General features: G+C 48.4%; 2 protein-coding genes across 3 annotated transcripts in view; both read right to left on the bottom strand.

The window, feature by feature from the left end:
* Positions 1-3,949, bottom strand: part of Rap1gap (RAP1 GTPase activating protein) — a 61,057-nt gene extending 57,108 nt beyond the window's left edge. Inside the window, exon 1 of the mRNA XM_090335629.1 lies at positions 3,855-3,949. The gene's annotated coding sequence lies outside the window, so the exon portion shown is untranslated. The remainder of the gene's footprint in view (positions 1-3,854) is intronic.
* Positions 3,950-11,556: 7,607 nt separating this feature from the next.
* Usp48 (ubiquitin specific peptidase 48) overlaps positions 11,557-27,016 on the bottom strand; it is a 64,250-nt gene continuing 48,790 nt past the window's right edge. For both annotated transcript variants that reach the window (XM_090335614.1, XM_090335615.1), the window contains exons 23-27: positions 22,358-22,513; positions 17,143-17,268; positions 15,447-15,495; positions 13,487-13,513; positions 11,557-12,069 (exon numbers count right to left, since the gene is read on the bottom strand). In XM_090335614.1, coding sequence (XP_090191740.1) covers positions 12,047-12,069; positions 13,487-13,513; positions 15,447-15,495; positions 17,143-17,268; positions 22,358-22,513 — 381 coding nt within the window. In that variant the 3' untranslated portion in view covers positions 11,557-12,046. The remainder of the gene's footprint in view (positions 12,070-13,486; positions 13,514-15,446; positions 15,496-17,142; positions 17,269-22,357; positions 22,514-27,016) is intronic.

Genomic DNA, 27,016 nt, shown 5'->3' with positions numbered 1-27,016 from the left:
TAAAAAGACAATTTTATATCAAACTAACTAGGAGCAAGGATGAACTGAAGGCACAGCTCAAGTGATAGAGCACCAGCTGTGACCATAAAAGAAACAAAAACAAGCAAGGGCATGAGGCCTTGACTTTAAGCTCTGGTACCAACTTTCTGTTTCTGAGTGTAGCTCTGTTTTTTGTTTTTGTTTGTTTGTTTGTTTTTGTTTTGCAAGCTCTGGGGCTTGCACTCAAGGCCTGGGCACTCTCCTTGGACTTTCTCAAGGTTTGAGCTCTACCCCTTGGGCCACAGCACCACGATCAACTGTCTCTGTTTGTGGTACCAAAGAATTAAACCTACGGCTTCACACATGGTAGGCAAGCACTTTCCCTTTATCACTGTAGCTCTGTTTTTGAAGCAGTTCCTAAGCATTCTACCTAATCTTTACAAACAACACTCCCCAGTAGGGAAGTAGGGAAGCAAATAGTTGTTCATTAATACCCTGGTCTGTGAGGCACAGAGAGGGTATGTGACTTGTCTAAAGTCACAAAAATCACACAATAGCACAGATTAGTCTTGATTTTTTTTTTTTTTTGAGAAAGGGTCTATGTAGTCCAGGCTGGTCTAAAACCTGCAATCCTAGTTCAGTGTGTGTGTGTGTGTGTGTGTGTGTGTACTAGGGTTTGAATTCAGGGCCTCCTTGTTAGGCAGGCACTCTACCAGTGGAACCATGTCACTAGCCCAGCTTTTTGCTAGTTAACTGGAGATGAGCCAGACTGCGGATCTCAGGGACTTTCCTTCCCAGACAAGGCTACCGTCCCAGTGGAACAACTTGTTTGGGGGTGTCTCTCTACTAGCACCCCTCTGCCTCTACTCTGAGTCACTGCTTGCAAGTGCCAGTCTTTAGCCCTAAAAATAGAGTACTTTTGGAGGAAGAAAAATAGCCACACATATGTAATCAACAAGGGTAGCCCGCTTTCCTGGAGTCCCCAGTCTTCTGGGGCCCATTCTCTGGTTGCGCAGCTCCCTGACCTGGCGGCCCCTCCTGACCTAGTGCAGATCTCTGGCTCCCAGCATGTTGCCCCCCTGACTCTCCTTTTCCTGTGGCCACACCTTCCATTTTCCTCCTCCCTATTCATGTTGAGCTGCTTCTTAGAACTAGAGTGGTGTCCAGAGCCAGCCAGTTCTGCTCCAACCTAGCATCCATCTGCCCTGGATGCCTCACTTCTACCTGTGCCTGCCAAAGGAGGTGGCACTCAGTGACTTCCCAGAGGTGCCAATCTCCAGGAGGCACAGCCAGGGCACCAGGGCCTATCCTGGCAGAGGCTCTGCCAGAAGGTGAGCAGAGATCTCCAAGAAGTTCCCCCTCCATTCATACCAACTGGCCCCCATCCCTGATGGACTCCAAATTAGAAACCAGTCCAATGAGTAGCTCAGTGGGGAAGGCAGAGAGCCATGCTGGGGAGTCTTGCCGTGGTGGGGACCTGGTACAGGGGGCCTGCAGCGGGGGAAAGCCTCTGGCAGAGGTTCTCCGGTGGTGTGGGGACAGGGGGAAGGGCCAGTGGGAGAGAAGCTTCAGTCAGTGCTCTAGCCATGCTGGACTCACCGGCAGCAGAATAGAAGGAATGCTTTGCTGGGGGCATTGAGAGGGGCTGTGGCACCCTGAAGTGCTAAAGCTGCCATATCCCACACACAGGAAGCTGAGGCAGCACGCTCGTGAGCGCCCGGGGTGGTCTGGGTGTGGGCGGTGTCTGAGCACCTTTGCCAGGTTCATGGGTAAGGGTGTGGGCTCCCACCTGCTCTTCACTGCAGCGCATGTAGGAGGTGGACATGGAGGCAGAGCTGGCGCTTCTGAGGGCGCTGCTGTGGATCACTGCGCCTGTGTGTACCTAGGGGTGGATTGGAATGCCATGTCCCTCCATGGTGGCGGGCACCGTGGGGTAGGGGTCTTGGCAGGGGTGTGCCTGTGTGTTCCTGTGTCTGGGTTCCAGGGTACTTATGAGTCAGGCTGTGTCTGCATCTGTGTCTGGCTGTGCTCGGGTCGTGGTTGTTTGCGCAGCCTGTGCGTCTGCTCAACAGCCTCTGACAGCCGGGACAAAGGCCTCGCAGACAGACAGGTGGCGTGGGAGACAGACTTGCCCCTGGAATCCTCAAAGGCCTCGGACTGCCTTGGGACTTGACAGCGGTGCAGGGGTGGGAAGTAGAGGGCAGGCTCTCATGGCACTGTTCAGACACTACTGTGGGGCCTGAGACCAAGTGCCCTCCAAACACTAGGAAGACTAGAGGAATGATGGGTTTGGGGTGTGTTTAGAAGGTGGGGAGAGAAGTGGGAGGTGGGCTCTCCTGAGGCCCTGCCAAGCAGGCATCTTGAGGAAGGGAGGAGGTAACGAATAGAAAGAGCCAAGGTGGGACACATCATGGCTGCGGGAAGGGACAGTTGAGCATCCTCCCCCACCCAGTCCACCTACATCCACAGACACCTGCATGGACTCCCCATCCCCCCCCAAGGTGGGAACTGGGAGACACATCCCTGCCAGCACTCCATGTCCTCAGGGAGTCCCTGTACCCTGTAGGATTTCCACCCTGGATCAGGAGGCAGACATCTGGGCTCACAGCCCCAGCAGAGGGCAGCCCAACAGGCCTCAGTTTCCTCACCTGTTCAAGAAACAAATCCTCAGCCTCATTTTGAAATGCTGCTGTGAGGGTGATGGGTCAGTCAAGACTCTGGAATCTTTCCCAAGACCACACGGCTCACCTACCTTAGGCTAAATCCTGCCTTCCACTGCCAGAGGACCCCAGAGCAGGCCTGAGGTTCTGCAGAGCCCCGAGAGGCCTGACAATCACGCTCAGCTCCCCTCCCCCCACCCTGCTAGCCTTGATAGCATTCAGGAACATCTTTGGCCCAAGTTCCATCTCATTACCTAGGAGACTCAGGGCCATTCTGCCCCCCACCTGCCTTTACTCTCTCCGAGAAAAGGGTCACACAACCCACGGCAAAGGCTGGAGCCAGACCCAGCCTCCCTTGCAAAAAAGGGGTCCCTGGCCGTCTTATTTCTCTTTGCCCTTCTTTGCTGTGCCCCACCTAGCCTGGCCAGGTTTCCCTTTGTGGCCCTCTCACCAGGAGTCTGACCCTCTGACTGTGAAGGGCAGGGATAAGTGTCAGTGTGCCACGCCAGAGGCAGGGTGACCTTCCTGACTAGCCTTAGGCCTGTGCTAGCCCCCAACAAGGACTTCAGGGTCAAGTATTGGTGGGAGCCATATTACTAGGGATGGAGGCGGGAGTCACCGGCCTCCAGTCTGTGCGCGTGTGGGTTTCGGTGTGTGAGTGTGCACAGGTTTCTTCGCCGGGCCAGAGCACCCAAGGGTGAGCCCAAAGGGCTTAGGGGCCACCGGGACCGCCCTATATATCCCCAGCTCAGACCCTGCCAAGCCAGGATGAGGGGGCGGCCGACGGTGTGACGTGGACGTGTGCACGGGTGTACGCGCGTGTGTGTGCGTGTGCGTGTGCGCACACCCTGCTCCCGACGCGGGTCCCCGCCCTGCCCACCACGCAGGGCGCTGGACCCCAGGACCTCACTTCCCCTGGCTGCGGACGCAGCGCCTCCCCGGGCGCTAGGCCGGCTCCCTGCAACCCCAGGCGCCGCTCCGGGACGAGGGCGGGATACCGGGCCGGGCGTCCGCTCCGGGGACGGGCCCCGGACCCCAGGGCCCCGGCCTCCGCCTGGGCCGAGCCCCCGGGCCCCCACCCCCGCCTGCCGCTGTCCAGCGGGCGGCGCCCCTCCCGCGCTCCCCCCGTCTCCTCGCAGGCGCGCGCGCGGCGTGGCGGCCGAGCGACGCCCGGCCCCTCGGCCCTCTCCTCCCCGCGGGGCCCGGCGCACTCACCCGCAGGCCCGGGCGGGCACGTCCTGGGCTCGGCACCCGGTGCCCGCGGCGGCCGCTGCAGCTCTGCCGGGACCGACGCGCTCGCCGCCGCCGCTGCCGCCGTCGCCGCAGTTCGGGGAGGGGAGGGAGGGGAGGAGAGGTCACGTGACCGTCGGGCGCTCCTTCCCGGCGCCGCCGCCCCCCCGCCCCCCCCCCCCCCCCCCCCGCCAACTGCGGAGCCGGGGCTGTGGGCGCGGGAGCGGCGGGGAGGGCGCGGGAGCGGCGGGGAGGCCCCGGCCCTGCGCCCCCATCCCGCGGGCGGGGAAACTGAGGACCAGAGCGGGGGTGGGGGGAGCAGGTCGGGGCCACGCGGCCACCAAGCCCGCGCGTTCCGAGGGTCGGGACAACTTCGGGCTCCGCGGGCGACGAGGGGCGGGGGCCGCGCGGTTCCCATCCAGGCGCCGCCGCGATCGTCCCGGCGGAGGCCGGAGCTGACCCTCGCCCTCCGGCTAGCGGCCCCGCGCTCCCGGGGACCCCGCAACTCCCTGCTCGGATGGAGAAGTGGACTACGGAGGCGAGCGAGAGCCGAGGACCAGGCCGGGGAAGGGACCTGCCCAAGGTCACCCTGCACTCAGCCGAGATTCGAACCCGCGGAGGCCCCGCCCACCGCGCTCAGCTCTCCACGCTGCCTCGAGCCGTGGGGGGCCATGGGTGGGGACGCGGCGGGCCCCCCAAGACCCCTGGAGGGCATCTGTGAAGCCTCCGGATTTTCACCCCATGGCTGTAACGGGAAACTGGAGTTGTGTGTGTGGGGGGGGCAAGGTGGTAGTGGTGGCAGGGCCTCCGAAGGCAAAGGTTTTCGGGCCTGTCACGTCCAGTAGGGAGCACCTGCTGTGTGCCTCCCGCCCCATTTCCGCAGTCACAGGGCTGCACTTAGAAGATCTCCGCTTTGCAGGAACTGGGGCGTGTGATCCATCCCTCCGGAGTGGAGCCCTCATGCCCTCCCACCCATCCCCAGGTGGGAGAAGGCAGAGACCGGACCCAAACTTGCTCCTCAAGTCCAGTGTGAAGTTCGTCCATGAGAAGCTCCCCCAGCTGGGAGTGGAAAAAGGAGGCCTAGGTGTCTCCATCCTGGAAGAGAGCGCGAGTGGATAGATGCCTCGGCCAGTTTTGGCAGCCTGGAGTGGGAACAACTGTAATTTGCCGTGCTGCTTCACTGCTGCTACAGGGTGGGGTGCCATTCTGGAAGGTGGGGTACAATGGGGGTACGTTGGTGGGACAGGAGGAAAAAGATGCCTTGGCTCAGGAGGCTTGGTGAGGGCTCACCCCACCACTTGAGCCCTCTGGTTTCTAGCTTAGGAATGTTCCAGGCCCCATGCAATTAGCTCAAAGCTGGTACAGAAGGAATTGAATGAAGCTGGCCAAAGCCCTCCTGGGGACATGGATGCCAGACCACCAGCTGAGGCAACTGCTGCCCAACAGGAATCTTGCATGGAACCCCTGTGCTGGAAGGAAGTCCTGGCTGGAAAATGATAATGGAATGTCTATGGACCTTTGGGTTTCTGTGCACAGGGCTGGGCAGGATTCTCCTGAGCACCCATCCTTTGGCTTTCTGTATACCAAACTTTCCCCCCAGAAGAGGACTCTGTGCTGGTGTGTGGAGACCAGATGCTCCACCCGAGCTAGTGGGAAGAGACAAAGGTGATGTGCAGATATGTACCAAGCCAAGGCGCTCAACCATGTGACCTTTCATTGTCTCTTATCCTTCCTTTCTGGCCCAAAGATTCAAATAAGAGGTCCTCAGGGCTTCAGCTTGCTAGCAGGGAGCGAGGAGGCAGCAGCAGTAAATGTGCCCTGTGCTGGCTGAGCAAAGAATGAAAGCTCTTCTGCACCAGGCCTCTTTCTTCATAACCAAGAACGTTTTAATCACAGTCTTTCTCTACAAAAAAGCCTCCTCAACAAGGGGCTCTTGTCTGTTCCGGGGGAGGAGGGGGGCACGTGCCTGCCACAGGAGGCTGGGTATGGGGCCTGGCATGGAGCCTGGCTACTGAAGGGAAGATCGGACAAAGGCCTTGGAGCTCTGCTTTCTCTGTCCTATTTCAATCCAAATCACTCAGCATTGACCACTCACGCATGGCTAGGCACAAGCTTTCTCTTCCTCAAACACTTAAAAAACACAGCGACATAGCCACCACTCTGCTCTCCCTCCCCCCCCCCCAAATTTCTGGGCACAAAAGGACCCGAGACTCTTATCTCCAATTAACCTCTAGAAAACAGGAAGTGGGGCTTGGCTCAAGGGTAGGGTGGTAGCCTGGAGATGAAGAACTCAGGGACAACACTCAGGCCAAGTCCCATGACCTACCAAAAAAAAAAAAAAAAAAAAAGGCATCTAAGGCTAGAGAGTGTAAGAGTGCATGGCACAACTGACTAAATGATGCACAAAGTTGTCAGATGATTCCTAAAATGTGAATGTCTCCTTAGGAGTTAACTTCCTTACCTGCTACAGCACTAGCTGGCTAGAACCAGGGGGAAAAAGAGGGGACACAGACCAAGACATCTGTTGGGCTGGAGGTCCTTCAGATATGCCACCCACAGAACATGCGGAGATGAGGGAGGGGCGGGATTCAGGGGGAGGAGCCAGGTCCCTGTAAGTGGAAGGCTACAAGCTGATGCTGTCCAATGGAGAGGTTGAGACTACCGGATCCACAGGTTTATTACCCAGGCCTTGAGGTCACAAGGGTGAACACAGCAACTGAGCTCCCATTTTGTGCGCCTTAGGGGGAGAGCTCAGGGGCCTTGCTCACAGAGGATCTGAGGGTGGATCCTGGTATTCATTTACCTCTACCAGGGGAACACGTGACAGCCCCAACTCTCCAGAGCTAGGTCAGTCCAGTACTAACTAGGTTGATTCACCTGGGATTGTTTGGGTGCAGGCATAAAATCCAGCCCAAACTGGCTCCCATTTAAAAAAAAATTGAAATAGCACACTGTTGTTCCAGAATCTTAGTCTAGCATGCTTTAGCATCTCTTCCTACAGAAAGCCAGTGCCACGTGTAGAGGGCTGAGAAGATGCTGCAAAGCCTCAGACACAAACCAACCACCGAGGGCTCTTGCAGGCTGCCAGGTCCTCAGAGGCAGCCATTGGCTGCTTTCTGATCTCTCCAGGGAACAGGTGAGTGTGACCAGATGTGAAGTGCTAAGAACCCCACATCCTTCACATACCTGGTTGTGTCTGACAACCACTGTGCAGCCAAAGGGCCCTGCAGGGAGAACATGGAGGCTCAAAGGGAAACACATTTGTCCAGGATCATAAAAAGAACAGTTGCTAGTTGCCCATTTGCTGTTCCCTTGGATACAAAACCCAAGGAGCCAGTGGCTCACACCTGTAATCCTACCAACTCAGGAGGCTGAAATCTGAGGATCATGGTTTGAAGCCAGCTCAAGCAGGAAAATGAGAGACTCTTATCTCTAATTAACCACCAGAAAGTCAAGGTGAGGCTAAGGCTCAAGTGGTACAGCACTAGCTTTGAGTATACAAGCTCAGTGATAGCACCCAGGCCCTGAGTTCAAGCCCCAGAACTGGCAAGTCCCCCCCCCCTTAAAAAACACAAGGCAGGAAAACCAGATGGGGTGTATGAAGAGGTGATGGTGCCAGGAGGCCTGGCTTCAACCCAGGCAGTGGCTTTCTGACTTCCCAGGAGTCATTTGCCCTGGTACAGGCCCTGCCTAGTCTGGCAGCCCCAACACAGATGTGGACCCTGTAGCCATTCCAGCTGCTGTTACAGGGCTGGCTCCCCCTCTGTCCAAGAGCAATTTTACTTCAAAGGCTCTGGCCTGAGAGGCCTTAGCCAAGCAAGCAATTGAAGGCAGCTTTATTTTCCTGAGCTTGGTGAGGTATTGGAGGAGGGGGAAGAGGATGGTGCTGTGTGGGATCAGTTCAGGAATTGCTTAATTATGCTGGACAAGATCTGGCTAGAGGGGCCTGCACATCGACTCACGCACAGGAGTGCAAGACTTCCAATGAAACTGGTTAACACGTCCCTGGGGGAGGGGAGCGCAGGGGCACCAGCCTGTGCTGTGCAGCCTTAGTCTCTGCTGCAGGCAAAAGACAGCCAAAGTGTGGCCATTACGATTGGGTATAAGTTCCAACCCTAAAGGCAGATTGTCTCCTGGAAGAGGCCACATAACTCCCAGCGAGTTACAAACCTCTTTCCTAAAACCTAGAGGCAAAAAACCCCAAACAAACAAACAAGCGGCTCATGCCTATAATCCTAGTGACTCAAAAGCTGAAACATGAGGGATGCTGTTCGAAGCCGGACAGGTCAGTAGAACTGTGACTCAAGTGGTAGAGTGCCATCACTCAGCTGAAAAATCTAAGGGACAGCACCCTGGCCCTGAGTTCAAGCCCCAGCACCAGTATAAGGAACGGAGGTGGGGGGGGGGGGTGGAGAAAACAAGGATACTTTAACACGGGTAGTTAGGTGACTACATTGGCAATATGGTGTATTTCACAGAACTAGCTGTGGGGTTTACTTCTTGGGGGAAGGGAAAACACACACACACACACACACACACACACACACACACACACACACACACACTCACTTCATTTTCCCTGCTTTTAAAATAGCACTATTCACTCAGCCTCAACATGCAACAAGCAGCGGGAAAAGCATTCGATTGCAAGCTCAGGAAGCATCCTCCATAGCACTGGCCTTGTCTTTCCAACTTTTTTTTTTTTTTGCCAGTCCTGGGCTTGAGCTCAGGGCCTGAGCACTGTCCTTGGACTTTCTCAAGGCTAGAGCTCTACCACTTGAGCCTCAGCACCACTTCTGGCTTTTTTCTATGTATGTGGTACCGAGGAATCGAGCCCGGGTCTTCGTGCATGCTAGGCAAGCACTCAACCACTAGGCCAAACTCCCGGCCCCTAGCACTGGCCTTGTCTTTTGAGTGCTTTGGGTGCCTGCACAGCCCTGCCTCTGGGCTCCTCACATCTGTTTCTGATGCTCTTGGCAATGACAATGAAAACAGTTGAAGCTGCCTTTCTGGCACAGAAGTGTTCATCGTCAAGACATAAATCTTCAGCACACATTCTAACCACGCGGTGTTTACCTTTCCACATGACCTTCTACACAAACAGGGAGTAAAGCAGATTTGGGCTTCCCTATCTTCATGGGCTGCAAGGGAAAGTCTTGGACAGTCATTCACCCATGGAACTGGGAGGGTTCCCAGCAAAAGCCACATTTCTTTAATACATCCTACTACTTACAAAGAACAATGCAGAGCATGTTACCCCAAACACAGGATTACTTACTCCTTGATGCAACAAGGTATATAGATGACCAATACTGGTACAGAGAGGAGAAACCACAGGCAAAGCCAGGCTCTAGATCTGGCTACAAGGTAAGGTCACAGGAGGTAGGGCACAAGTGGTCCCTCAAAGGGATGGGCAGGGCTGGCTGACTTGGCAGCCACATGAGATGGCAGGCAGCCTGGATGGAGACTTGGGGTACTGGGAATGGAGGTGGCCTCCACCTCTGGACAACACTGTTCTCTGGCAAGCACGGCAGATAACCAGGTACAGACCTGTTCTGGACAATATTCCTGCCCGGACAATTCATGGTATGTAGGGAAGGTGGTGGAGGTAGGGTTGGGTAAAGGGTGAGAATCTGATGAAAATGAACAGTCCCACTCCTCAGCAGCTTGCACTTAGAACCCAGTGCCATCTACCAACACACTGGTCCTTGCAACAGGAAAGACAGGCTTTTCGGCTCAGTTCACTTCAGCAGTTTTCTCAGAGGAAGTCATCCCATGGGTAATTCAAAACAAGTTATTCAGTCGAAAGCATTAGCTTCTAATATTAACCACGATCTGATTAAGAAATCTTTGACCACACAGACCTACCAACGGGACAGCTGCGGTTCAGAAAATGTGTTCTGCAAGTATGAATACACAGAAATAAAGGCCCAGGTTTGCCTTGTTAATTTGGGGAAAAGGTAGCAATGATTTGAAGTAATATAGCTCATACTCAAAAAAAGATACGTTCACCGTCAGGTCTGAACTTGGAGAATTGTGCTTCCTATACCACTGCAACTCTATCTAACACTTGAGTCATGTCTCCAGCAAGAAACATATCCCCCCCACCCCAAGGAAAATTCCAGTTCTAAAAGACTTTAATAAGAATCCTGAATTGAATGAAAATACCCATATACTTTCCTTCTGGCTTAGGAATTGGATCATTAGTATTGGATCTCATACCAAAAGCTCTACCATTTGAGCTGTACCTCCAGTTCCTTTTCTGCCTTGGTAATTTGAGGTGGGATGTCTCACTTTATGTCTTGGTCTGGTAAGCTGCTAAACTATAATGCTAACTCATGCTTTCCTGTCACTGAGGACAACAGGAATGTCCCAACAAGCCCAGCCACTGTGCTTTTCCTGTAACCAGGATCACAAGCTCACGTCACAGTGCCTAGCCATGGGTCGAGATGGATTCTGGCTTTGAACCCAGAGCCTCTCATCTCAGCCCCATTAGAATTAGATTGAACCACAAAGCTCAGCTTTATTGCCTTTTCTTTCTTTTCTTTTCTTTCCTTCTTTTATGCCGGTCCTGAGTGCTGTCCTTGTGTTTTTGGAAAAGCTCAAGGCTAACGCTCTACCACTGTGAGCCACAGTGCCACTTCTGGTTTTCTGGTGGTTAGCTGGAGTTTCATGGACTTTCCTGTCCATGCTGGCTCTGAACCACGATCCTCTGATCTCAGTCTCCTGAGATGATAGGATTACAAGGCTGAGCCACTAGTACTCAGCTTCTAGCTTTTTGTGTGTGGCTAATTGGAAATCAGAGTCTCATGGACTTTGTAAGGGCTGGCTTTGAACTGTGATCCTCAGATCTCAGCAAGGAATATAGGCCTGAGCTAAGGGCCCTGCCTTTGTTTTTGTTTTGCTTGAAACCTCAAATCTTAGCCTCTAGAGTAACTACGAATATAGGCATTAGCCACTGGTGCTTTGCTTTTTTTCTTAAATTGATGTAAAAGAAACTTTTTGAGCATTTTTTTGCTGGGCGCAGTGGCTCACACCTGTAATCCTAGCTATTCAGGAGGCTGAGGATCCAGGTTCAAAGGCAGCCTGGGCACAAAAAGACCTGAGACTCATCTCCAATTAACCTCTAGAAAATAGGAAGTAGGGCTTGGCTCAGGGGTAGGGTGGTAGCCTTGAGCTGAAGAGCTCAGGGACAGCACCCAGGCCCAGAGTTCAAGCCCCATGACCCGAAGGAAAGAAGGTAGGTAGGTAGGTAGGAAGGAAGGAAGGAAGGAAGGAAGGAAGGTTGGTTGAGAATTTTCAAAGAGAAGTGAGATCTAAGAAAGATTTAGGGAATGGGAAGAACAATTTAAAAAATGAAACACCTTGTATTATCCAATTGTGTTTCAATCCAACTTCCTCTTCTGACAAGATTGTTGGATTTCTCAAATGTGCACTTGGTTTACCACTTCTGAACAAGACCAAAACTGGACAAAGCTGCTGTCACACGCAAGAAATGTTCTCCATTCTTTTTGAACTGGACCAAGGCATTTTGCCTTTGAAGCCCAAACTGCAACACTTGCAGGTGGCCCCTTCTTTACCCAGCACAAGCCAGACCCCAGGGCAGGAAGCAAGGACCCGTCACCAGGCAGTGGGCTATGGTCACCCTGAAGTAGAGTCTAGATCTGAAGACACTTTGCACAAGGGCGGCAGTTCTTCATTTTCATGCTTTATTGGAAGTCGAATATGAATCAAAGACAGGTACTGGAAAGCAGGTTATGTCTCTAGAGAATCACTTAATTCAGAGCAGAGTGTTGTCCCAGCTACTGTGATACAAATTCTTTATGTACCAGTGAGTCTGGTGTAGAACTCTAACAGAACATTATTCCCTCCCTTGACTGGAAATCTCCTATGTAAACATGATTCATCATCACTGCCACTAAACTCACCACTGACCTCTTGCCACCGCCCCTTTAAATATAAAATCTGAAACATTTCCTTCAAGTCAGGTGCCATCAGTGCAATCTGCTTTATTTGACATAAGGCATTTGGGACAGTCACTTTTGAATGGATTTTTGCCTTTTGGAAGAGTCACATGATGGTCTAATTCTTAAATCCATTTTTGCTTTTAATGCCCTAACATGTCAAGCTCCTCTTCCCCTCTGGTAATTTCTTTGCAGCCAGCAAGTGTTCAAAGCTTAATGTCCAAGCAGACCAGTACCTGAGAAAAGAAGCACACATGGGGGTAGAGCTGTGAACTAACATGATTTCGTGTATTCCACCTGCCAAGAAATCATCCTCAACAGGAAGAGATCCCATCTGATAAAGACCAGAGCAGCCCCTGGGCCCAAGGGTTTAAAAAAAAAACAAACAAACCAAAAACCACCAGACTCCAAGCTCTCAGCTAAAGCACTGCAGTTGAAAGCCATTTCCTATGCAGATCTTCACACAAGTCAGGCAGATTTTATTGATATTTTCCTTTCATGGCCATGTTCATGAGGAAATTTTTGGCCGTTTTTGTTTTGACCACGTCAGAAGTTCCCTCTGTAGTGGTAATGTGCCGAGTACAAAGCCACACAGAAGCTGGGAGCTCTGTCATTCATCTGCCTCAGCAAAGAGCCCCTGGTATTTGCCAGTCCTGGGCTTGAGCTCAGGGCCTGAGCACTGTCCTTGGGTTTTCTCAAGGCTAGAGCACTACACTTGAGCCCCAGCACCACTTCCGGCTTTTTTATTCTATGTGTGTGGTACCGAGGAATCGAACCCGGGTCTTCATGCATGCTAGGCAAACACTTTAACCACTAGGCCAAACTCCCGGCCCCTCACACTCATTTCTTAGCAAAAATCAGTCTGGGATGGTCCAAAGAAAACCAATGTGCCATGGTTAACACTGCACATGCCAAATGTCTGTGCGTGAACAGAACAGGTGGCCCAATAGTGCACACCATAGCCATGATGACCAAGACGCTGTCCCGTCTCCATCAGAGTGATAATCCAAATTCCCACCCATGAGTGAGACCTGTGCACGGGCCCTCATGGAATTCAGCAAATGCTTCTGCCACTAATTCTCATCAGTTACTAGCTGTGGTGATCCAAGATAGGACTGACAGGATGAACAGAGGAAAAGTTGAATGTAAAATCTAAAATGCAACCAGGCACGGTGGCTCATGCCTGTAATCGTAACTACTCAGGAGGCTAAGATCTGAAGATCGAGGTTCAAAGCCAGCCCTGGCACTAAAGACCCTGAGACTCTAATCTCCAATTAATTAACCTCTAGGAAACTGTCAGTGGCACTGTGGCTCCAGGGGTAGGGCAGTAGCCGGACCCACCTCCCCGCCCCCCCAAAAAAACACCCTAAAATGCCACAGGCTAAATTCCCAGCCACACCTCTCATGAAATGAAAAAGAGGAAGCAGAATGGACATCTGGCAGAAAGACTTCTGAATACAGGCCCTATCTGAGGCCAGAGTGCTGAAAATGATAAGGAAGAAGCATGAATAAAAATGCTTTTAACTAAAATTAATTCCAGTCATGAGACTCAGATTGGATTAAATTTTAAAATCAAATTATAGGCTTCACTTTAATAGAAAATTACAGTATGACTCTGACATTCATGAACAAAACATGACAAATGTGACTTACCTTTAAACCCTTCTTCTGGCATACAAACTGGAGAAAGAAAAAAAAATTCAGATTGAAAAGATGGTGTGTCAAACAGCAATAAGATCACTTCAGTGCTTCAGAGGAAAAGTTTAAAATAACTTTTAATTGCCTTAGTCACCTATAATAGTTACTTTTAAACTTATGAATGACATTGATCTAATGACAATATTTTTCTGCCTTTATTTTTTATTTTTGCCAGTCATGGGCGCTTGAACTCAGGGCCTGGGCACTGTCCCTGAGGGTTTTTTTTTGCTCAAATCCTGCATGCTATCACTTGAACCACAGCTCCACTGATTAATTAGAGACAAGAAATCTCATGTACTTTTCTACCTATGCTGTCTCTGAACTTTAATCCTCAGCTCTCAGCCTCCTGAGTAGCTAGGATTCTAGGTGTGAGTCACTGGCGCCTGGCTTCTGCCTTTGTCTTTTATCAACCAATATATAAGTGTCATTTAAAAAGTCAAACATTGGTGGCACAAGTTTTGTGTAACAAGGGCTTGCATTCTGAAGGAGCCAGGAATGTCTGGAGGAAGTACCAAGGCTGACCTCCCTGGAGCTGTTTTGTTCCATCCTCTTCTCCATTTACATATTTCCATTTTCTATATGAAGCCATGGTGGATTCTTATAGCAGGTGTTTTTGTTTTTTTTTTTTGCCAGTACCAAGGCTTGAACTCAGGGCCTGGGCACTGTATTTGGGCACTTTCTGCTCAAGGCTAGTGCTCTGCCACTTGAGCCACAGCACCACTTTTGGCTTTTTCTGTGCATGTGGTACCAAGGAATCAAACCCAGGGCTTCGTGTATGCTACGTGAGCACTCTACTACTAGGCCACACTCCCAACCTGTAGCCTGTTACTGTAACAGGCTTAGATTGCTCTTGCATAATCTTAGATGATATCTGACTTCCTCAACAAAGGACAGACTTAAGTTCTTCTACTGCCTCTTACAACCTGCCCAAACTAGCCTCCTGATGAAGTACATAATTTCAGATCCCACTGATCCTGCTCCCTGGTGAAGCCCTGGGTGCATCTTGCTTCTGCTGTTTGTGTGATGTGACTGTCCTCCTGGGCCTGGCAACTCCTGCATCATTCACATGTTCCATTTCCTCTGTACCTATCCATCCCCAACTCACTTGTCAATGCATAAAGGTCTGCAGGCCTGCCCAGGGAGTCTCCATCACTTCCACTCCTCCCCTTCTGAAGCCTGTGCTCATCCACTCCATGGAGGAGCTGCGCCCAGACTGCTGTGCAAAGCATCTATTCTGGAAACTTCCCCTTGCCATTTTCTAGGATGCTCTCCCTCTAACTGGATTCATTCTACATCAGTTCTATGACTGGCTTACATTGTTATCTCTTGTTTAAAATGAGTGGGTCCTCACACAGTGTAGTAGTAGCTGACACAGGCAGATATAAACATTGAGGCCCTCCACAGGTTTGGAGGCCATCACTGAGGACAAGAGGAGTCTGGGAAGCTGGATAAACCCAATGGATTGGAACTCAAGTTCACAGGATCCAATGGATCCTGCTCTGTTCAAGAAGTTTTTCTATGTGAATCTTTGCCCTAAGAAAGCAGTTGTTTGTTCTGTCCATTTCTAGATGTCATTAGGATCCTGGGTTGGAGGCATAGCTCAGTTGGTAGGAGCACTAGTCAAAGAGCAAAAGCATTAGGTACAGAGTTTGGCTCTCAGCCTCAGATTAAAAAAAAAAAAAAAAAAAGAACTGTAGAACTATCTTATTCCTAGCTTCTCACTGACAGTAGCTGACCCTTGCTGAAGTCAGTTTTTATTTCCATCAATTCTTTTCTGTCCTGCAAGTATGCCTTTTACATAGGCTTAGCTATCATTTACACATTTTCTCTATACTCTAATTGGCAGTTTTTAAGCATTCTATGATGTCACCCCTTTGCCAGTCTATGGACGGAACCTATCCCAAGCTGATCTTACCTTGCATGACATCGTCCATCGCAGCATAATCTGCAATTGGCTCATCGGCCTAGAAAACAAGTAGAGACAATTCAGACCCACAATGAAGGGGGAAAGGGGTGTGCTAGTCATGCCAACGATACATCGCCTTGAATTCTGGCCCTCAGTTTAAATACATTGCTACAAAGCAAACATTAAACACCATCCAGTGGCACACTTAGCTTAAGCCACAGCCAACAATATCGAGTTTTAACAAATGTTCTGCCAACTATGTATACTGGTACATGTGTGTGTTAGGGGAGTACTCCCCTCCTAAAAACACCTTTAGATGTGCAAATGTCTTAATGTAAACACTCTGGTGTTACTAAAACCACATTAATCATCATGAGTTAGAGGGAAGTAGCAGCACTGTAAGTTAGGTAGAAAAGACTGATCCTCTCAAGCAGGCCACAATTACACCACCTTTGTCTTTTCTTGCCAAAGGAACACCATATCCACATTGCTTTGAGGAGGAATCTAAGCTTATGGTGTAATTAACTTCGGAGGAAAGGAACAGTCCAGACCCACTGATAACATGGCTGTTTCTAAAAATTCAGATGGTTTGGTTACTAGGATCCCCTAACTCCATAGGCTCTCAGCGTCATTCCACAGATGATAAAATGAGTCTACTTCACAATGTCAGGGCCACACTCAACTGCATTGAAATTGGGACCTAGGTATTAAAAAACATGCATTTCAGGGCCGGGAGTGTGACCTTCTGAAAGAGTGCTTGCCTTGCAAACACAAAGCCCTGGGTTCAATTCCCTGGTGCCACACACCACATACACAGAAAAAGGTGGAAGTGGTACTGTGGCTCAAGTGATAGATGTCCCCCTGGAAGCAAGGCTGTTATTCTGCTTTTTCAAGAGCCAGGGAGAAGGTTTATCTAGAGCTTTTAACAAAAATTATGACTGCCCCTATTGTATCTACTGAAATTTTCATGAATCTTAAAAAATGCTGTCCCTATATTTCAAAGTATAAAGTGATAGAGCTACTTTTTCTTCCCATTGTTTTGGTATGGAGGGCTTGGCTGTTCTTGCTCAAAGTGAGTATCCTATCATTTAAGTCACAGCTCCACTTCCATCTTGCTGCTGGTTACCTGGAGACAATAGTGTCATGGACTGTCCTGCCCAGGCTGAGTTGGAACAACAATCCTCACATATCTCAACCTCCTAAACAGCCAGGACACAGGCACAAGCCACTGGCACCCGGCCTTCTGTCAACTGCTGGGAATGTGAAAGAGCAACTCAACGAAAAGTAGCAGACAAAACCAGGAGCGGGGTCGCATTTGTGACATCTCAGCCCCTTGTAGGCTGAGGCAGCTGGAGTCAAAAAACCAAACAAAAAAGGGGATACGTGGTATGAAGGGTGTGAGCTGACAGCAGGCTGCACTGCTGCTCTGGTGGCACACATGATGCCTCTGGGGCAAAATATGGCAGTCAGAGAGCCCCTGCCCAATTTCCTTTCTTTCTGCTTTGTGAAAAATCAGGACACCAGGTAGGATGACTTCTTCCATGGCTTTGCACAATCCCTGATCCCGTGCAGCCTGGACATTGAACTTGGTGCTTGGGAAAGGGCCCAGGAGACTTCCCCTTTCATCTCAGGCAGGGCAGTGGCTGATGGCCTACAGTGTACCATTTTAAACTCAGAAGTTGTCAGCAAGGCAGCTGTCACTTACCTTTAATAAAATGACAGATTCAGGAACGACACCAAGAGTTCCAAGGGTGGCACAGTCATCACTCAAAATCTTTCCATCAATTGACAAATTCTGGTCAAAAGGAGCAACTGAAAACGCATGCATTATCTGTCCAAATAGAAAAGAAATAAAGCCCATGTAAAGCAGAATACTGAGAGCTATACCAAACATGAATAAATACAGCATGGATTCTAAACATTACGAACAAAAGACACTACTGTTGGCAGCCAGCCCATTTGCTACATTCCTACTGTGCCTATAATCCCTGACATAACCAGCAACGTCCTTGGGAGGTCTAGTAATGAACTGGGAAACCACCGCTCACAGGGATCCTTTTGTCCTGTGGCTCAGCCACCTCCAGAGGCAGGGGTGAGGAGATGGGATGCAGCAAAGGTGGGTCTGGCCTGCTCTAGTGCCCTGCTGTCAGCTCTGTGGCTGCACGAGTTGGACAAGGCTATCAACATCACTGCTGCTCACCCCCAATGCCAAGAACCAAACAAGCCAAGGCCAAATTCTCTCCTAAAACCATCTCCAGGTGGGACACAGAGGTGTGTATCTGGAGTTCCAATGACTGGGGAAGCGAAGACAAGAAAGAAGACTGCTTGAGGCCAGCTCCAAAGCAGTCTGGGCAATGTGCTGAGACCTTATCTCAAAATAAGTGTTGTACAACAATTCCCGCCCCCACATACACAATCTTTAAATTAACCACCAAGCTAGTCCTGGGGCTTAAACTCAGGGCATGAGCACTGTCCCTTCTCAAGGGACACTTGAGCCACAGCACCATTTTTGGCTTCTTCTTTTCTTTTTTTTTTTTTTGCCAGTTCTTGGGCCTTCTCAAGGCTAGAGCTCTACCACTTGAGCCACAGCACCCAGGTCTTCATGAATGCTAGGTAAGCACTCTACTGCTAGGGCAAACTCCTGGGCCCTATTTGGGCTTTTCTCTCTTGTTTTTACTCCTTTAGCAAACAGTCTGGACTGTGTAATTCATTCCTTGCGTTTTTCATACATTCTTAGACCAACTCTTGCCTCTACAAACTAAAATCCAATTTTCTTGAGAATAGGGGCCCTGTGCCTCCCCCTAGTCTAGCCAAGTCTTAAAGAGTTAAGTACATTCCCAAAATCTGGTACACATAACCATTCAGGGTTTTGGTTTTTGTCTGTTTTGAGGCTTGAACTCAGGGCCTGAGTGCTGTCCCTGAGCTTTTGTGCTTATGGCTAGTACTTCTACCACTTTTAGCCACAGCGCTACTTCTGACTTTCTGGTAGTTAAATGGTGATAAAATTTCACAGGATGAAGTGGCCAGGGTTATAAATGTGAGCCATTCACACCTAGTCTGTTTTTTATTCCAGTTTTCTGGTGGTTAAGTGGAGATGAGTTGCATTGACTTTAGTGCTAGGACTAACCTCGATCCTCAGATCTCAGCCTCCTGAATAGCTAGGATTACAGGCATGACCTGGCACCCAATAGGAGGTCAATTCTAAGAATTCATTTTATTATATTTTACTATTTAGGGCCATCCTCAAAAGACCATGACCGACCAAAACAAAAAACAAAAACAAAACAAAAAACAAACAAAAAAACCTGACAGGACAGCTGCCAAAGCCAACAGAAGCCAACCCAGCATACTGGCATCCATCTCTATGCTAGCCAATGGGATTGCAAAAGGCTACAAGAGACTGCAGTGCTCACAAGGATGGTCGCTGCCAGTAGATGCAGCAATGCTGCTTCACTTCTTGAAACGCTCAGTAAACCGGGAGACTACACGTGCAAACACCCAACGCTGAGGGAGAACAGCACCATCACTGACGGTGCAGGGACACCAAAGGACGCTGTCACTCAGGTTGTTTTCTGGGCATACACTGAAGGACCTTTTGCTAGGAAGCTACCATGTGATGAACATTCTGCTAGCTGCCAGAAATAGAGATGGGAATAACCCACTACGGAGGGGCTCCTGCCACATAAAAGTGGCACACAGGGGAAACTTGGTCAACTTCTTGGACAGCAAACAGTGACGGGAACATTAAGGGCCAAATTTCTCAGGGACATCTTGAACTTATCAGCCCCTTCTGATTAGGATCGGAACTTTATCGTCTGAACGTTCATTTATTGCACTTGAGTACCGACAGAGCATAGAGCATTTCCCCAGTGCCTGCCCTGCAATTGCCAACTGCGGGCCAGTGGGCAAGATGTATACTGAACAGACAAACTCCCAGAGATGGTGGAAGAAGGGAAGGGAGAAAGACACACCTCTCCAGCGGAGGCCAAGGCAGGAGGGAAGCCAAGCTTCCCTGGTGAGGAGCAGTCACTTTAGAGAACAGGCCAATGAAGCCCAGAGCCTGACACAACAACTAATAAGCTGTGAATGCACCAGGAAGATCCATTAGAGCCGGCAGAACAAAGGCAGAGTGGACACAGCTTTCGTGGTCTGTGAAGCCTGCCAGGAATTGTGGGAACCAGATGTTAAGCTTGCTGTCTTTGAGGAAATGCAGGAGCAGGACAGAAGCTTCTGGCCACATAACCTTATGCCCAAACCTTCCCTGTAAGGCATTTAGTGCCACTCACTGAGGACTTAGCTTTGGGAAAATAAAATACATTTGGTGGACTGGTGATGAAGCTCAGTGGGAGATACTTCCCCCAGAGGAGTAAGAACTAGGGTGTCATTTCATGGCTCCACAAAGCAAAACAAAACTAAACCAAAGCTGATACAATGCAATTAAACACTGAGAATCTTCAGAGAAAAGGAACAAACATTTTTTGTTGTTGTTGGTCATGGGGCTTGAAGTCTGGGTCCTTGGGCACTGTCCCTGAGCTCTTCAGCTCAAGGTTACCACCTTACCCTTTGAGCCACAGAGCCACTTCCAGTTTTCTAGTGGTTAATTGGAGATAAGAGTCTCTTAGCCTGGTGGTGGTGGCTCACACCTGTAATCCTAGCTACTCAGGAGGCTGAGACCTGAGCATCAAGGTTCAAAGCCAGCCCGGGCACAAAAGGACCTGAGACTCATCTCTAGAAAATGGCAAGTGGGGTTTGGCTCAAGGGTAGGGCGGTAGCCTTGAGCTGAAGAGATGAGAGACAATGCCCAGGTCCAGGGGTAAGGCAATAGCCTTGAAGAGCTCAGGACAGCGCACAGGCTCAGTTCAAGCCCTATGACCCCCCCACCACCCCCAAAAAAGTCTCTGGGTCTTTAGTGCCTGGGCTGGCTTTGAACTTGAATCCTCAGATCTTAGCCTCCTGAGTAGCTAGGATTACAGGTGTGAGCCACTGTGCCCAGGTGGAATAGTTTTAAGCAATTCTTATGGTGAATACATCTAAGGATTAAGCATTTAGTTTGAAAAAAGCTGTTATTCTATTAACATGGAAGTGCAGTTCCCTGAATGGCACCATTGAATGTAAAGAAAATAGCATTACACGTTTTATAAAGAGCACTCACCACCACCACCACCACCACCACCAGTGATCACAGGCTCACCCATCACAGACTCCCATGCTATCCAGGCTGCCAGGCAAAAGGGTCAAATCTGGGGGAAGCTTTTCAAGTTTCTACCACCAAGAAGCAAGGGGAAAATTCCATTCCCCTGCCTTGCTCTTGCTCCTGTTTGATTCACAGTGGTCTTTGAAGCAAGAATGGCAGCTGAGACGGAGACGCTGCAAAGAAACCACCCAAGAAAGGCACATCTGGGGGTTTCATGTGAACAGCAGTGTGTCCCAGCAGCTCATCCGTGCAGGTAACGCGCTTCCAGATGGAGAGGTTATTTCTGTGGCTTCTGATTTATCCTTCAAAAATAGAAGACCGTAATAGGAGCAGCACGGCTTTGGAAAATGTCCTTATCCACAGGGGCTCTTTTGTAATTTAAAGGTTTTGAATGCTCGAGGTTTACCACTGACAGGCAGAAAGCCGGTGATAGAAACAAGCCTTCTTAGATGTAAAGGGTACAATAACAGAGTAAAGATATTATACCAACACATTTATTTTCAGAGGCGTGGGTTCAACCAAGGGAAATACTGTTCTCAGGACAATCTGGAACACATAACACCCTCAAAGGAAGCCTGTACTTTTGCCTCAATTACAATGATAAATATCAGCAACAAGAAAAATGCGTAGCCAGTAAACTATGCCACATAAAAGTAGCACACAGGGGAAACTTGGTCAACTTCTTGGACAGCAAACAGTGACAGGAACATTAGGGGCCAAATTTTGCAGGGACATCTTGAATTTATCAGCCCCTTTTGCCTAGGACTGGAGCTATATTGTCTGAATGTTCATTTATAGCCCTTTAGCACTGACAGGGCATAGAGCATTTCCCCAGTGCCTGCTCTACAATCGCCAAATGAGCTCCAAGTCTCGGGAGGGTGGGTAAGAAGCACACAGAATGAATGTCTAAAATCGGAAAAGACCATTATATAAGAAAAGGAAGTGAGAGGGGCACTGGTGGTTCACGCCTGTAATCCTAGCTAATCAGAAGTCTGAGAGCTGAGGATCGCAATTCAAAGCCAGCCCTGGCACAAAAGTTTGTGAGACTCATCTTCAATTAACAACCAGAAAATCAGAAGCGGTGCTGTAGCTCAAGTGATAGAGCACTAGCCTTGAGCTGAAGAGCTCAAGGACAGAGATCAAGCTCAGAGTTCAAGCCCCAGAACCAACAAAAAAAAAAAAAAAAAAAAAAAAAGAAAAGAAAAAAAGGAAAGAAGAAAAGGAGGGAGGGAGGTAAGTGGAGACTTAGAATTCTACCAAATACTCATAAGCCTGCAGAACTACTGAGCTAGAAGACCCTGACTCGCCCTAATGAGCGGGCAGTCATGTGCCTGCTCTTAATCCCCTCCCCTTGCCTTCAACTCCACACAAGATCCTGGCAGGAGGCTGATATCCATTAAGTGGTCAAAGGAAACCAGGATGTGACCGAAATCTATGGCTCTCCATGCTTCTCATTGTGGGATAGCTACTCAGCGCTTGCTCCAGGCTTCAGAATCTAAAATCCATTTTTGTCCTCACAGAGAGAAACCATGTCTTTTTAAAGAAAGGAGTGAGCCTAATTTGGGGATCCTGGAGGCACTCTTTTGGAACTGAATAAATCCTATCTCCATGGCACACGACTGAGAGCAGATAATGTGTATGAAAGGTCAGAGAGAAAACACACACATATATAAACAGAGGTGGGAAACCAGGAAATCAAAGGCCCCAAACCCAAAATTTCGCTCACCTGAATCTTCAATTCTTTTAGAGTTTGATTGGCTGAAACCAGAAGTGCTTTCTCACCGCGAACTTTCCGGTGTCGCATGCTCCGCCGAATGACTTGTTTCTGATACGCGATGTAATTCTGATGGGAGATCTTTTGCCGCTTTGTTCCTCCATTGCTCTAGGAGAGCCAAAACAAGAAAGCCCAGAATTACCACCAAGAGTTTGCTCATGAAGGTCTTCCAGTACCCAAAGCACAATACTTCACGGTCCCACGACCCTCTGAAGTGCATCAAGAACAATGAGCAGAAAATCCTCTAGTTTCTCATAAATGTGAAAGTTCACATACAATTGTAAAACTAAACAAGGGCAATACACTTATAGTTACATGTGAGCAGCTTAAATGTTCGATGTGAGAAATACTTTAAAAAAGTAAATGAGGGCTAGGAATGTGGCTCTGTGGTAGAGTGTTTGCCTAGCATGCAAGAAGCCCTGGGTTTGATTCTTCAGTACCACATAAACAGAAAAGGCTGGAAATGGCTCCACATTGGGCCAGGAGTTTGGCCAACTGATACTGTGCTTGCCTAGCATGCACGAAGCCCTGGGTTCGATTCCTTGGTTACCACATACACAGACAAAGCCAGAAGTGGTGCTGTGGCTCAAGTGGTAGAGCACTAACCTTGAGCAAAAAGAAGTCCCAGGACTGGCAAAAAAAAAAAAAAAGAGTAAATAAAGATAAAAAAAAAATGAGTGGCTCATATCTGTAACACCAGCTATTCAGAAGGTTGAGATACGGAGGGTCACAGTTTATACAACACAGCTCATACAACACCTCCAAAATAACCAGTAAAAAGCTGGGCTGCAGTTGAGACTCAAATGCCACAAAAGGAATCTTAAGTTCAAGCTCCAGTATTAGCAAAGGGAAGAAGAAAAAAGAAATGTACAAGGAAAATAGGTTTGATCAGTAATAATTAAAAAAAATACACTGCACTGAACCTGAAATTTAACTAGCTCATGCTATACTAGTGTGTGCACTCATCTGAGTGTGAGTGTACATGCACACATGTGTGCATTGTGTGCATTGGATCAAGGCTTCACACTCTTGCTTTCTTTCCTAGCTCAAGGCTGGTCTTCTACCACTTGAACCACACCTTTACTTCTGGCTTTCTGCTGGTTAACTGAAGATCAGAGCCTCTCAGATTCACCTCTCCTCAGATCTTAGCCTCCTGAGTAGCCAAGATCATAGGCACGAGCCACCAGCCCTTAGCTACATTTCCTTCTCTTTGAAAATGAGAGGGAAAATATATTCTACTGAAGATATATAATTATTCTAAAGAAGAGCACTTTAATAAATAAAACTATTTTTCACTCATGGCAGGTGACTTGAGCCACGTCTCTAGTACAGATTTTCCCCTGCGCCAGCTGGCTTATAATTGTAATCTGAAAATCTCAGTCTCATGAGTAGCTAGGATTAAATTTATAAGCATGTGCCTGGTTATCTGTGGCTCACGCTTATAATCCTAGCTACTCAGAAAGATGAGATCCGAGGATCATGGTTTGAAGCCAGCCCAGGTCGGAAAGCCCATGAAACTCTTATTTCCAATTGAGTGTGAGCAAAAAAGTTCAAGCCCCTGGATTGGGGTGGAAAATTTTACAAGCGTGAGCCATTGTTGCCAGTTAATTGTGCTTCTTGTTAACTATGAATTATTTGCACATTAATTGTTAAAAACTGAATCTTCAGGTCCAGCCTCCAGTTCCCAGAGCTGAAACATAGGGTACAGGTATGAAGATAGAAAAGAAATAACATAAGGAAGCAATTGACCAACTCCATAGTGTAGAACAACATGTAAGAAACCAAACTAGCATCCGAGTCATGTCAGGGAGAGGAGAAGAAAAGTGGAGGTAAAGAGCAGGACACCTAAGTGTCACAGGCTGAAATGACACTACCAAGGCATCTTGCACAGACACTGGTTTGAGAAACAGACACACATCAATACAGATATTAGATACCAGAGAATTTTCCATTTTCTCTATGGTTTTCTTTTCTTCTTTGGTCCATAGTGGGGCTTGAACTCTAGGCCTAGGTGCTGTCCTTGAGCTCTTTGGCTCAAGGCTACTGCCCTACCCCTGGGCCCGGGTATTGTCCCTAGGCGCTAAGCTCAAGGCTACTTATTACCCTACCCCTTGAGCCTCAGCATGCCACTTCTGGTTTTCTAGAGGTTAATTGGAGATAAAGAGTCTCTCATGTTCTCATGTAATCCTAGCTACTCAGGAGTCTGAGATCTGAGGATCAGGGTTCAGAGCCAGCCTGGGCACAAAAGGACCCAAGATTCTTATCTCCAATTAACCTCTAGAAAACCTCTAGAAGTGGGGCTTGGCTCAAGGGCAGGACGGTAGCCTTGAGCTGAAGAGCTCAGGGACAGCACCCAGGTCTTTTGAGTTCAAGTCCCAAGGTCCCTCTCCCCCCCAACACACGAAAGTCTCACGTTCTTTTAGTGCTCAGGCTGGCTTTGAACCCCATACTCAGATCTCAGTCTCCTGAGTAGCTAGGATCACAGGCATGAGTCACTGTGCCTGGCCTCTATGTATTTCTTATGAACACACTGTTTCTTTTATCTTCCTGAAACACAGGTTTCACTATAGAGCTCAGGCTAGCCTTGAACTCACAATCCTCCAGCTTGTCTTCCAAGTGCTAGGACTATAGGTATATATCAATACACCCAATTCAGATACATTATTAATATACATGTAACTTTTTATTTTAGATGTGAGATTTAATGTAATACACTTAAATATTATTAAATTAAAATGAAAATATATTTCATATCAGTGTATTTAATACACATAAAAATATGGGCAAAGGACATAGTTCAAGTTGTATTAGCAAATGCGAGTTTCTGATCTCAAGCCCCAGATCTCAAGGAAGCTGAGATATGAGTATCAAAGTTCAAAGCCAGGCAGGGCACTAAAGAGTCTAAAGAAGAGAGACTCTTATCTCCAATTAATCACTAGAAAATGGGAAGTAGGGCTGTGGCTCCAGGGGTAGGGTGGTAGCCTTGAGCTGAAGAGCTCACAGCCAACTCCCAGGCCCAGAGTTCAAGCCCCACGACAAACAACAACAGCAAAAAGGAAGGGCAGGGAGTTTGGCCTAGTGGTAGAGTGTTTGCCTAGCATGCACAAAGACCTGTGTTCAATTCCTTAGTACCACATATGTAGAAAAAAAAATAAGCTGGAAGTGATGCTGTGGCTCAAATAGTAGAACTCTAGCCTTGAGAAAAGTTCATGGACTGTGCTTAGGCCCTAAGTTCAAGACCTATAACTTGGGGGGTGGGGGGGAGAAGGCAAACTGTTGTGATTTACCTAGAGGTCATCCAAAGGTAGATTCATACACAGGTGTACAATATCAGCTGTACTAGTCTTAAGGTAATAAAAGTCAGTGTGTCCTAGGGACTCTTGTAAATGCTTAATCAAGACATTAACAAGCTTCTGTGCAGCAAACCAAGGCAGAGAGTGAAACCAGGATTTTCCTCTGGTTTAATTAGATCCGGAGGAGGTAACGTAGGGATGGTAGCTCTGGTGAGCAAGTTGTACTGTCAGCTGGTAAGGAAAGGGGTTCAGGGGTTGACCACAGACACAGATGTCCACAGTTCATTCCCAGGACTCTGCACATGAGGATGCAGAAGCACAGAGCGTGGGGTGGTGGTGGTGGTGAGAGGGGGGCTGGGATGTACATCACTGGTGAACAAAGCTTCTACACCAGGCCAGGTGGCCCTATCTAGCCCCAAGTCAACATGGGAATATAGAAAGTTAATGACTGTGGGAAGGTCAAACTGGACCTGAATTCTACAATTAAGAATAGGAAAGTATCTATAATATACCAGATAAAATTTTACTTTGGCAGTACAAAACACAACAGCAAGGCCAATCTTCCAAGACATGTTTTTAAAAAATGTTTTAAATGCTAAAAGCTTTTCCTGGAATTATCTATTTTCTTTTAGATCCATAAAATTTAAATCCAACTGAACTGACAAAACTAAGTGAGTGCACTGGTTTTAGGAGGCTTGCAATTATCTAAGTGATGCCCCAACACTGAGTATATTATTAACCTCAATTTTAGATAACACAGAAGGACCGGTGATCTGGCTTTAGTGGAGAGGAAAGGGGATCTGATCCACTCCATTAAGGACAAGCACAAATGCACTGCTTTTTATTATAGGGATTTACCACTGTGGTGACAGAGCCACCAATCTATGTTCTGAGATGCGATGATGTAGCCCAAAGAGAAAGGGAGGAGGGTGATATTCTGAAAAGACTGTATATTCTTCAGGGACTGGCTACTCTTTGCTAAACAGAAAGTTAGACTTCAGATTTTTCCCCCCTTGAACCAAAAATATTTAAAACATTCCAGAGTATTACAACATCCAAACAAGGAGAAGGAAGACAGAGGAAAATTACAAAGTATAAAAAATAATTATAGCATAACGAGGAATGCTCCCCAACATTCTCTATCTTATTTACAAATATGAAGTCTGTTGTCATCCACAACTGAAAGGAATTCCATCTCCATCTGAAAGCACATTGCTGTGGTTACGACCACAGTGAAGAAACCTAGACATTCAAAAAACTTAGCCTTTCAAAATGGAAATCTTGAAAATATAAAGTTTTCAAAACAGCTTCTAGATTG

Source organism: Megascapheus bottae, chromosome 6 (genome assembly GCF_031878675.1).
Source record: "Megascapheus bottae isolate mThoBot1 chromosome 6, mThoBot2.hap1, whole genome shotgun sequence".
NCBI lineage: Eukaryota > Metazoa > Chordata > Mammalia > Rodentia > Geomyidae > Megascapheus > Megascapheus bottae.
The sequence above is the reverse complement of the archived record's forward strand: the minus strand, read 5'-3'. Positions and strand labels throughout refer to the sequence as shown.